Genomic DNA, 12,272 nt, shown 5'->3' on the forward strand with positions numbered 1-12,272 from the left:
GAACTAAGTAAACATGAACAAATTAGAGTAAAGGTGTTGGGTCAGCTGCTTCACTGTAACTTTCTTTGCTATGGCATTTTACTTTGCAGTGCATTGCAGCAACTTAAAGGCGCCTGAAAGTGGTGATGAAAAAGTACAGTGGGGTACTGTAGTATGTGAGAGGTCAGGTACACACAGGAACATTTACTGTGAAGCAATGAGTTTTTGATTACCTGCATGTGAAAACCAAGTATTTCTCAAGTGCCATTATTACAAATCTGGCTTTAGTCAGAAACCAGCTCAGCTGTGCTTGCGGAATGTCCAGTATCTCTAGTGTAAGAGAGCCTGAGGTGTTTTGTAATTACTTGCTTTGTGTTTATTGTGTCTGCTCCCACATTTAACTGAGGAGTGATATTTTCTTCTGCATCTTTCTCAGCAAGTGTTTGCCTCTCCAAGCAAACACCCGATGGACAGTAAAGGAGAGGAGTCAAAGATCAGCTACCCCAATATATTCTTCATGATTGACAGTTTTGAGGAGGTGAGTTCCTTGTTGCAGCAGCAAAGTTTTATCCTATTCTAGTCTTATGTCCTGATTAGCTGTTTTCTTGTACCTTTTGATCAAATATTTTTGGCTCTTTGAGGGTTATTTTCTACTAGATCTTATTTTACTTTTATTTAACCTTCCTCTCTCTTTAATGTTTGAAATCTGATCTTAAAGCTGGATTTTGGCATCAATGTCGATGATGGGCTAAAGCATGACAGGCTGATGTGAGAGCTGCTCATCTCAACAAGTGATTTGCTGTGTGCACTGCCTGGAGTCTGTTTTTTTGAATGGCTGGGGTGGAACATTCTCCCTTTCAATTTACATTGAAATTTTCTTGGGTGCAAAGACAGCTGTGGGAGTCTGAATGTATTTTGATTTGAACAACTTTGCATCAAAGTGTTTAATCTTGCATCTTTGGCAGGTTTTCAGTGACATGACTGTGGGAGAAGGAGAAATGGTCTGTGTGGAGCTAGTGGCCAGTGATAAAAGCAACACATTCCAAGGAGTGATTTTCCAGGGGTCCATCCGCTATGAAGCACTCAAGAAGGTCTATGACAACAGGGTAAGGAGCTTCTGAAAGTCAATGTTCTTTGCAGCGGTGCTGCTCTGACTAGATTTTCTTTGTCAGCTTTTTGTCCTGTTAGATTGGCTACACCATAGCCTGTCTTTTTTTGGCTTTGAAAGTTAGCTGAAAGCTACTGGTTTTGGCTCAGGTAACTGAGGGTATTCAGACTGGGGTATATTCCTCTGCTGTTTGCCAGAAGGAGGGAAGGTAGGGATACATAGTCAAGAGCATGACACAGGAATGGACCTGAACAGCAGTTCTTGGAGCCCTTTCATTTTCTTGAAAAGTCATGGATATTTCTGTGTTCAGAGAAGGTATGATTTCATGGGAGGTTTTAAACTCTGGTAACTACCTTGTGAAAAAGTGTAATTTTTTCCATTGTATTTTGCATTTGGCTGTATTCAAAAAAAAACCTGTAGTCTCACTGCCACTGAGAGAAGCTTTCTTTGCTTTCTACGGAGACATGAAATACCAGCACTTTCACCTTCAAATTCAGAATTCAGTGCTGAAATCAAGAGTCACTAAACTTCTCAAATGGTTTATTATGCAGACAATCCTGATCAATTTTTAGGAACAAACAAAAGAAATTCTCACAATATCTACTGTGTCTCTAAATTTCTCTTTGTTTCTGCCCTTGTTCAGGAGAGTTGCTGAATAATTTCTCATCTCCCTGTTTTAAATGTGAGCCATTACACTCTTCAGCAGGTTTCTGAGAGAACATGAAACAAAAGTTGTTTCTCTCCCACCATCATTTTGTGACCTTACACCATCAGCAGCTGGGTTATTAAAATAAGTGGGAATGCAGAATCACTGAAGGCAACATAGAAAGAAAGCCCTGCAGTGGAAAGATAAGAGTTGATGTGGTAAAGTCACTCATAGCCTAGGAATGTCCTACTTGACATTATTTTGTTAGATGAAGTAAAACTGTTAACTCTTCAAATATTTCATCATGGCCAGAGGCAAAACTGGAAGTGTTACCATTCTTTTTACAGAAGAGGAGTAATCTTTTTATGCTTTTGAAGATTACTTAATATCAGTTGTTTCAGGGAAGATTTAGATTGAATACTAGGAAGAATTCCATTACTGTAAGAGTTGTCAAACACTGAAAAGCCCAGGGAAGTGGGGGAGTCCTCAGCCCCTGAGGTATTTAACAGATGTGTAGATGTGACACTTAAGAACATGATTTAGTTGTGGGCTTGGCAGTGTTTGGTTAATGATTGGACTTAACGATCTTAAATTATTTTAGGATTCTGTAATTCTCACTACAATACTTGTATGAGCATCTTGGCCGTTTCATAAACTGAAAATTGCAATAAATCACTCAAACTTATGGATAAAAGCTGAAAACTTAAGGCATCATTTTCACTTAGCAAAACCTTGACTGTTTTCATATTGGTCTGTTCCTTTTTTTCAGTTCTCGGTTCAATTTTCAGTTCAGTTGTGCTGACTGGAAATTGAGACCCTCTGTCTGTTTAGGGGATTTAAAGCTGTCAGGGTATCTTGGTGAGCCATGCAGCGCAGGTTAGTTGTGCAAGGAGCTGGTTCCTTATTTTCTGGCCTTGACAGTGGGAACATAAAAATGTCCTAAATTACTGGGGACAAAGTAGTGACCCAGTTTTGAGGTGTGCTTTGCTGGTTTGAGGAATCTTGTGTGTATGTCTATTGGTTTTTGGACTCAAATGAGTGCCCCAGCACAGGCTGCATGGAGTTGAGCACATGCCTGGCTCTGCTCTCATGCGCCACAGTGTGTGGACCTGAATGAAAACCTGTGGTTTTCTCTCATTGTGCCACTGCTAGCTTTTGGGTGGCTGAAGGAGTTGTTTCTTCTCAGAACCTGTTTTTGTCTCTGTAAAATTACTTTCTTGTTGGAGATCGCTTCAGATTGTGGCTTAAAATGTTCCTTAGGAATTATTAGTCATTATAGTTCTGACTTTTTCTTAAATAATTGCTTTTGGAGGAATGTAATTTTCAAGTCGTAGAGCTGCCATTACATGTTTTTCTCTCCTGTCTCCATGCATTGTAGGTGAGTGTTGCAGCTAAGATGGCTCAAAGAATGTCTTTTGGCTTTTATAAATACAACAACATGGAATTTGTCCGAATGAAAGGACCACAGGGAAAAGGACATGCAGAGATGGCAGTGAGTAGAGTTTCCACTGGTGACACTTCACCGTATGGGACAGAAGAAGATTCAAATCCAGACTCCCCAGTGCATGAGAGAGTAAGTAGCAGGCAGAAATACTCTCTTGAGGTGAAGCTTGAACATGTTTTTTTCCAAAGGCAGGAGGGTAATTCCCATCAAGGTTCTGCACTTAGGTTTGCCTGAGTGTAATTTTGTACACAGTGTGTGAGATGGATTTCTTAATGCAGTTTCCCCTGAGCAAATGCTGAATACTGAGATGACCGGATGATTCATACTTCTGGAGGAGTGGTTTTTTTGAAACAGCAGCAACCTTGATGCCAGGGAAACCTATGATTCTGGCTGTTTTCTAGGGAAAAAAGTAGATTCCACTTCTGTGCGTAGTGGGATTTACCTAGAAATGTGGAATTTGTGTATTATATACGTAGCTTGCTAAACCTCACAGGAAGTGGTGCTTTTAGCTTGTGCCACTGAGGAATACTGCCAGCACGAAGCCTGTATAACACTAAAGCAAAGATCATGGATCCAGATCCAGCATCATATTCATACTTATGCTTAATTTTAATGCAAGTGCAGTAAAATGCCAATAGAATCAGACCACAGATGCTGATTTGGCCTTTATTCAATTCTGAGCCTTATTTTCCATTAAGACATTTTACCATTAGGCAACATGTTTTCAAAATACCTGCACAGACCTGAGCTGGGTCAGTACCTGATGGAGTCTAGCATGGTTTTCTGTGTAGTGCAGCTAACCTGTATCATTTCAAGATCTGCAGAACAGCTTCTAGAGGTCTCCATGCAGGCACTGTGGTTTTTATTTCTGACTTAGTAAAAGGCAACATGAGCTACCAGCACAGAACTCATTAACTGGATGTTCTTGCTCTCTATCACAGAAACATAGCCAAAAGAAATCAGGCCTGGAGGAGCAACATGATTTTTTGTCTCCAAGGCTTTCAGTGTCAGCTGGAAAATGTAAAATTAGATTTTATAGTGTGTTACCACTGCTTTTTGCTAATGGTTTTAACGCTGATATGTCTTGTTTCTGGTTCCCCCCCACAGTGCGATATGAAATGACTCCCAAATTAAATACAGAGACAAGCACAAATTAGAAATTAAGTGTGCTGGGAAGAGGATCAGTTGGGTGTTATAATGCCCTTCTTTTAATTTTTTAGCATTAAGGATAGAGGTGCAACATGGAGTGAGTTGTGATTCTGCACTCAACCTGGTTTGGCTGCCATCATCACTCCATGTCACCTCCCTCTCATTTCTTTAGGCAGATGTGAGCAGTGTCATTTGCCAGCTCAGGGAGGTTATGAGTTAGTTAAATTGACTGTGTGAAGAAAGAATGACAGGATCAATGTTACTCACATCCATTAGTAGTGAGTAGTAGTTATCCCTATTTTCTTCCCTTTGAAATGAAACTATTAAAATACTGCAGTCAAAGCCAGTCATCATTATGATTTTTACACATGTGATTGCCTTGTGGCACATGGAGGGAAAACCAAGACTTTCTCCAGCATTTCTTTCATTTCCCTTTCAGGTGACCTCTTTCAGCACACCACCAACCCCAGAACGTAACAACCGCCCGTCCTTCTTCTCCCCATCCCTCAAGAGAAAAGTGCCCCGAAATCGAATTGCTGAGATGAAAAAGTCCCATTCAGCAAACGACAGCGAGGAGTTCTTCAGAGATGATGATGGTGGAGGTGAGAGAAGTATTGTCAGCTAAACAGACTTGTCTGGCGAGGGTACAGTGCAGGGTTTTCAAGGAGGGTGGGAAAATATGAGCTCCACATACAGCCACTGCCGCTCTGAAAATGAGATTTTTCATAGGCTTAAGCAGCTCTTTGAAGGCTGGAGCCCGCAACTCCTGAATATGTTAAAAACTTATTTCTTTTATGTGGATCCATTTGAGAGAAACTGGAGCAGCTGAAATTCTCCCCCTCTCTGGTGGCACTTCCCCACGTTCTTTTGGGGTTGGACATGTTCTTAGCTGCTGCTGCTACCGTTTATGAGCTTCAGTGTAAATGGTGAACTCTGTGCTAGGCGAGGTCTGTCAGGTTTTTAAAAAGCAGGTATGATAGTGATTTGTCTCTAAACAATGAATAGGAGGCTTTCCTCTTTTTTTGAGTTCCAGAAGTGTACCAGTGCAGTGCAATCCCTTGAGGCTTGCTGTCTGTTCCTGCCTTTACAGATCTGCACAACGCGACCAATCTGCGGTCGCGGTCCCTGTCTGGAACAGGACGCTCGCTGGTGGGCTCGTGGCTGAAGCTGAACAGGACAGATGAAAACTTTCTACTCTATGCACACTTAACATACGTCACTTTGCCATTGCATCGAATTTTAACAGGTGAGTTTTGGCATCCATTGTGCTCAGCTTACCATATTGAGGGAATCTGCTATTAAGATAGAGGAACAAGTATTTATCTCTAATGCTGTTGTAAATAGGAATTGATTTCAATTTAGAACAAATTACAGATTGCAGTAAAAAAAATCAGTCATTGGTAATTAAGGATGCATTTTGAACAAAGTTTCAGCAAAATACATAATTATTCCTTATGATCGTTGTGTTGATAGTCTTACAATAAGTTAGCTGGAGTTGCCAAGCTTACTCACTCTCTCACCACAGGCATTTTAGAATTCACAGAAGATGTATTGTTTCTGCTGGCATTTAGTATCTGCACAAGAGGGTGGCACAAATGCTTTCATGCTCAAATACTGGCTTTGAGCTTGAGCATCCTTTCTGAGACTTAATTTGCTGAGCATACGGTTTCAGGAATTAGGGTTGAGATACACATAAATAGGGTATAAAATTTCTGGACTGTAAGGCAGAATTTTCATATGCAGTTTTTTCCTACTCACATTTGTTGCAGCTTGACATGTTGTGTAGGCCCTGTTAGTAACCAAGACCTTTTTGTAATAAATGTATTTGTGCCTGTGGCAGCTTTCCAGGTAGCAGGAGCATTACATGTGGGGCAGGGTGAATTGGGAAAGGTGCTCATTTCTCTTGGGTAGTTAGGAAACCTGTACTAAGATATCAAAGTACTACCTGATAGTGATCAAAGTACTTTTTTAAATATCTTGAGTTTATTGGTAAGATTTCACTTTGGCCTTTCTGTCCATGTTGGATAATCACACTTCTGTCACCTTCTCCTCATATGTCAGATGATCCGGTTCCTCAGTCATCTCTGTGGCCCTTCACTGGACTCCCTCCACTATGTTTAATTCTTTACAGGTCTAGCTGGAGCCATCTGGAGCTGGGGATCATTTTTTGCCCATGTCATCTTTGTGCAGTTGCATTTGATCAGCCTTTTTATTGTGTGCTCCCTTTTCCCATGTTCCTTGCTCTTTGTGTAGCCTTCAAAAGGACACAGCTCAGTTTCCAGATGTTTCTGCGTAGTGCCCTGCCATGTTGGTTTAGAAAGATGCCCCGGATTACAACAGAAGTTTTAAGGTTCATATTCTGTCCCACTTGGACAATATGGAGTTAAGGAGCAAAAAAGATTTTTTTTTTAGGGCAGCTTTTTGATTGCAGGAGTGTAGGCTTTGGGCTACAGCATGAAGTAAAGAGTTTAATTATTTGTACCCAGAGAAGTCTCCCTAATGGTCTTGGGGATGTTGCATTTGTCCCTGCAAGAATGGGAAACCCCTTGTTATCTCTTGGCAGTGGCGCTTTCACTTGTTTCCCTGGAAAATATTGCCACTCCCTGCCTAATGTATTTTGCTTCATCCCAGTACAAATTATATTAGATCAGCTCTCCTCTCTACGTGATGGGATATATTTGCAGTTTGTCATCTTCCAGTTCCTCCCAGTTGCATCCTGGTTAACTCAGGTTTTAACAGCCAAAGCCATCTACTTGTCATGTTTTAGAATCCTGGTGGGCTGTCCTACAGCCCATCCTTATGTCTCCAGTTCTTCATGCTTGTGGTACTGTGGCTGCTTTCTGGAGCCTCTTAAGTTGGCCGTGTCTCTTTGTTTCTCTCCCATGCCCAGACATCCTGGAAGTGCGGCAGAAACCAATCCTGATGACATAGCAGAGAGGGGGCACTGCCTCGGAGCCTTGTTGCCAAGTGCCTATCCGCAGCGGTTTCCGTGCTAACACTCCCATCTAGTGTCAGGAGCACAGACCTCCGCAGGAAAAAGGGACGTCCAGGAATACCAGCCGATCAAAAGTGCCTCTTTCTTCCTTCCTCTGCTGTCACACACCGAAGGCCCGCATGACTGGAGTGTTTCCGACTGGAAGAGGACTTTCAGCAAGATAAAATGAGAAGGGGCTGTGTTTAAACTGAGTCAACACCTTATGGACAGTTTGCTACTGTGTTTACTTTATAATTAAGAAGCCAACAATATGTACAGAATGTGCTGAACTTTATATTCTTTGGGAGAAACATTCTAAGAATTTCATAATGGTGTGCTATTGGTCATCCCTCCACAGACTCTGGCCGTGCCCTCTCCTCGTCTGATCAGCCATGTGTGTGTGTGTGTGTGTGGAGTGGAGCAGGGAGAGAGCAGCTTCTTGCTAAGGGAAGAAAAGGAAAAAGATACATTGCTGTTTTAGTACATGCAGCAGGTCCAGTCAGAGCTTCAAAGAGGCTGAAAATGTTCCCATTTTTCACGTGTCAGTGTTAGGACAGGTGAACTCTGCTGACAGATTTCCATATCTACCAAAGAACAGCAACATTTTCATCCTCATGAACTGGCTAAGAAAATGAGCCAGTGAAAAGAAGGCTAAAATGTGCTGCTATAGTAAAGCTGAGGGTCATCTCCAGTACTAATGCTGCTTATCTTCCTCTCAGTTGAGTCAATACAAGCTTGAGTCTATAGTGAACAAACAGGAGACTATAATCAGTCTCCAAAGGCCTAAAACCTTACCAGTAACCCATCCTCCTGCATGCACTGGACTTAAGAGTTTGTAGTCATCCTTGTGGTACCCTTTGTTGCCAAGGAGGGCATGGGAGCTGCTTTCTGGTCAGGCAGCCTGCCCGGATTGTCCATCTTTGGTTGTTACATGCTGAAGCACAGAGAGCTTTCTTGAAATACAAAAGATGGAAACATGATTCTGTTCTGAAAAGTGACTAAAAATTGCATAGCGGGAGGTCTGAAAATAGTGTGTCAGGAGCTCTCAGGAAAACAGCCTTATGTTTACACATGAAGTTCAGCTCTCTCTAAACAGCAAAACTGCTGGCCTTGACATTTGAAAACAAAATTATTGACTGCTGAGGCTACTGTGCTCTGTCTGACTATTCTGATGAGAGCCAGTAGATACTTGGGTCTGTTTGGGACCGCACAGCAGTGAGAGGGGTGGCGTGTCCCTTGGGGCACGTGAGACGCCAGTGCATGCACAAAGGGAGAGCAAAGATGCCATTTGTCACTTTTCAGACTCCGAGCACCTAAACCCGATGCTGTGGCATGTGCTCTGAGCCTGGACCTTTGTCTCCCTCATACCTGGTCTTTCCAAAGTGCTTTGTTGTTACTCTCACAGTAGCATCTAATGACTTAACCTCTCAAATAGGACTTACTGCTTTTTTTCCTCAGGCTAGATTCCGTGGAAATAGCTCCACTTCAGCATACAGGCAGACCAAATTTGCCCTTCAGCCCAGCCTGATGGCTCCAGCATGGTAAGGAGGTCTGTCTGTATTTGAGGCCAGGCCTGGAAGCTGTCACCTTAGCACAATGTGGTGGCCTTTCTTACACTGGCAGCACGAGTGTATGACAGGGACAGCTGGCCAGTTTTCAGTCGGCTTCAAATGTGTTGCAAGAAAATGTTAGGAAAATGTTCCCTGTGTCATTACCAGCACACCCACTTTTCATGCTGCAACCTCGGAATGTTGCCTGTGGTCTGTGTGATGTGAGGGTGTCTCCACCATCTAACCTGGTTGCCCCAGGCTTTCTCCCTGAGCCCGGGGAGAGGTGGAATCCTCACACAGCAGCTGAAGTGCCCTCTCAAGGAACTTGCCAGGCAGCCTGGGTTGGGTACCTGAGATCCCTACAGGTAGTGTGCCTGGCATCAGTCAGTACAAATCCTCTCTCTTTGCCCACGCTGAGAATTAAATCACTTCTCAGCTAGAAAACAAGCCTCTCAATGTGCTCCTTACTCTGTGCTTTCATACCACTGGACTGGGCAAATCAGTACTTGGTTTTTCTTCAAATGTTCATTGCAGAGGGAAGGGAGAGAGGGTTCACACTTGTACTAATCATGACAATTGATACCTTTCAGTCAGGCAGCCAGAGGAACAATGTAAAAAGGAAGTGTATCCAGATAGGACCTCAGTCGTAGGGGCCCGAACGCTTCTCTGTGGACAAGAATTTGTAATGCTCCCTTGGTGTTGTGTATTATGTTTAGGTGGCTTAATTTGTGTGATTTGAAAGACTGAGAAAATCTTGCTGTGTAAGATTTCGAAGCAAATGAGGAATGATTCTAAGCTAGTGCATTAGTTTTAAAGCAGTGCTATGGAAGGTACAGTTTAGATCCTACATCTGTGTTTCAGGAGGTATCATCTGCTTTGTTACGTGTATGTGCTTGGATTTTGATGTCTAGTGTTTGAAGGGTTGTAATGTCCTAAAAAAAGTGAATTTATTTCTTGTATCTTGCTAGTGGGATATGCTATAGGTACATTGACGACTCACCTTTTCTAGTAGAAAAGGACTACAAGTATGCCCTCATGGACATCCATGGAAAATAGAGGTCAAAAAGTCTACTGAATGTCAATAGTGCTTTTTGGAAGCAAAGATGTTCCAGATTCTCAGTTATCCCTTCTTTAAACAACTGTCTTGAACTTCTTATGTATAGCCAGTGGTTCCCACTTTTTGTTATCAAATTCCACATTTTATTCTGCTTTTAAACAAACCCTGAAAGTTGTCCTTGTGTGGACAGATTGACAGGGGATTTGATCAAAATTTTCTTTGGGTCAGGATGGCACAGCTGGACCCTTAGCATGCTATTGCACTACATCAAAAAAAAAAAGTGAATGTTAGTAAGAAGCTCTCACCCTATTAATTTGGAGGGGGTTTAATTCTGTAGCTTCTAAGCAGTAAACTGGATTCAGCTCCTGTTGGCCATTGGAGTAATTGCTGCAGATGGAGCTGGTGTGTCCTGCAGTGCCATGAAGGCTGTTTGGCTGTCATTGTCATAATGGTTGGAGCACAGTGTGTTTCATTAGTTACGCTGATGTTTGAAGATGCAGCTCAGTTAACAAATTTGGGAAACTTTGCAGAACATTATCTTTCTTTTTGGACTTCCACCATACCTCATTGCTCACTTAACTCCTTAAATCCTTCTGCCCATTCACTCCCTTTGGAGATCAAGGCTTACCACTTAGATGTTGTATATTGATAGATGTCAAATACACCCATAACAAGTTTTCACCCATAACAAGTTTTTCACTGCTATTGATTTAACCAGTATAAAAAGCTTGGGATTTTTTGTTTTGTTTTGGTTGGTTGGGGGGGTTTTATGGGTTATTGGTTTTTTTTGTTTTGTTTTTTTTTAAGAAAGTTCTTAAATCAATTATTCTGTGCTAGGCAATTATTGCTCTGCCTTAGGGACCACCACGTATGTGAAATTATGTTCTCTTACTGCCAGCCAGGACAAGGCGGATTCCAAATCTCCTTTTAAAAGATGCTTTTAGAAAGTCTAGAAGTCTTTCAGCTGTCTTGGCTAATCCAGTTTGTGTTGGTCTGTGTTCCTTCTCTTTTTATTCTCCTGGTCTTCATTGTTTACAAGGCTTGGGCATGTTGGGCTCTGGATTGCTGTTACTATTTTTATAGTTTTCTATTTCTGGACATGGTGTGCTTTCCAGAAAAGAGAATTATTTGCACAGGTGGTTTTTCACAGTAATATGTTTTTCCCAAAGTATGTTCATTATGTAGACAGTGAAGTCCTTGGCTCTGCAGACAGATTTCTTCCAGCAGACCCTCACGTACAGAATCCCATCTGATCACTGAACTTCTGTATGGATGTGGAATCCAGGGAAATAGACTACACTGTTAGACTATTGACCTGTTTCTAGCCAGTCATTAATTGTTCCTTTTCGAGATGATTTCTTGTCCTGTATTTTGTAGTCTGAAGCTTCCATATTAAAGACAGATGTAAGATAAAATCTTCAGAAGTGCCTAAGCCCTGTTGTTACTCAGTGGGGTTTAAGAACAAATTTTTATTTAAGAAAATAATTTATTGGTCTTAAATTCTATGTGTGTTGTATGCAGCAGTGTCAAGAAATGACAAGTTTATAGTTCTTGGATGAACAGTGTCTATCATATGAATTCACTCTTTGTATTTGAAAGACTCTCATGGTTTCCAAAGGTCATGGCTGAAAGCTCTGGAAAGTGGATTTCCTGTGGTCACAGCAATCAGATGTCTGCAAATGCCTTACACATTCTGCAAGGTATGACTGCAAGTGTGTGGTGCTGGTGTTTAGAAAATCTGTGTCAAAAACAGGTACGGTTATCCAGTTAAAGGTATTGTGAAGTAAGTAGCTTTTACACAAAACCTTAAACAAAAGAGTATTTTACACCAGAATGTAGCTGTTTGGATACTTGGTCAAGATAATACAAGTCTGCAAGCAGGTTCCAATGTTGAATGTTCTCTATGTAAATATATAAATATTCTCAGCCTAATTTTATCAGCCTAACACATGTTGCATGGTTTGGGTTTTATTTGCCTCATCGATCATTGATGTTGTTTAAAAGGTGATGGGTTGAAAATTGTGCTGGCACTGTACTGAGCCATTTGAACAAAGAGCAAGGAGAATGTTGTGCACCAAAAATCAAGTTGACTGTGCTTATGGCAGCAGTGAAGAAAGTGTTGGACCCTGCAGCAAATAAACAGACCTCTTTAACGACCATGTCCTCTGTTAGTGGTGTTTTCTCTCTGCCGTGCCTGGTGGTGTTGGAGTTTGGATGTGTTCCTTCCTGGTGAGAGGCACCAGTGGTGGAACAGTGTTCTGTTGCACTTTTGTAGGCATTGCTAGATGGATATTCATGTGGCAGAGTGGCTTCTTTGATCTTCATGCTGATTGCACTTGGAGCAAAGCCCACCTTCTTCTGCTAT

At 41.8% G+C, this 12,272-nt stretch overlaps 1 protein-coding gene across 3 annotated transcripts in view; it reads left to right on the forward strand.

Moving 5' to 3' along the window:
* KIAA0930 (KIAA0930 ortholog) overlaps positions 1-12,064 on the forward strand; it is a 62,872-nt gene extending 50,808 nt beyond the window's left edge. For all 3 annotated transcript variants that reach the window (XM_030263387.4, XM_030263384.4, XM_030263385.4), the window contains exons 5-10: positions 416-517; positions 945-1,085; positions 3,112-3,306; positions 4,766-4,928; positions 5,417-5,572; positions 7,217-12,064. In XM_030263387.4, coding sequence (XP_030119247.1) covers positions 416-517; positions 945-1,085; positions 3,112-3,306; positions 4,766-4,928; positions 5,417-5,572; positions 7,217-7,257 — 798 coding nt within the window. In that variant the 3' untranslated portion in view covers positions 7,258-12,064. The remainder of the gene's footprint in view (positions 1-415; positions 518-944; positions 1,086-3,111; positions 3,307-4,765; positions 4,929-5,416; positions 5,573-7,216) is intronic.
* Positions 12,065-12,272: the final 208 nt, after the last annotated feature.

This window comes from Taeniopygia guttata, chromosome 1A (assembly GCF_048771995.1).
Source record: "Taeniopygia guttata chromosome 1A, bTaeGut7.mat, whole genome shotgun sequence".
Taxonomy (NCBI): domain Eukaryota; kingdom Metazoa; phylum Chordata; class Aves; order Passeriformes; family Estrildidae; genus Taeniopygia; species Taeniopygia guttata.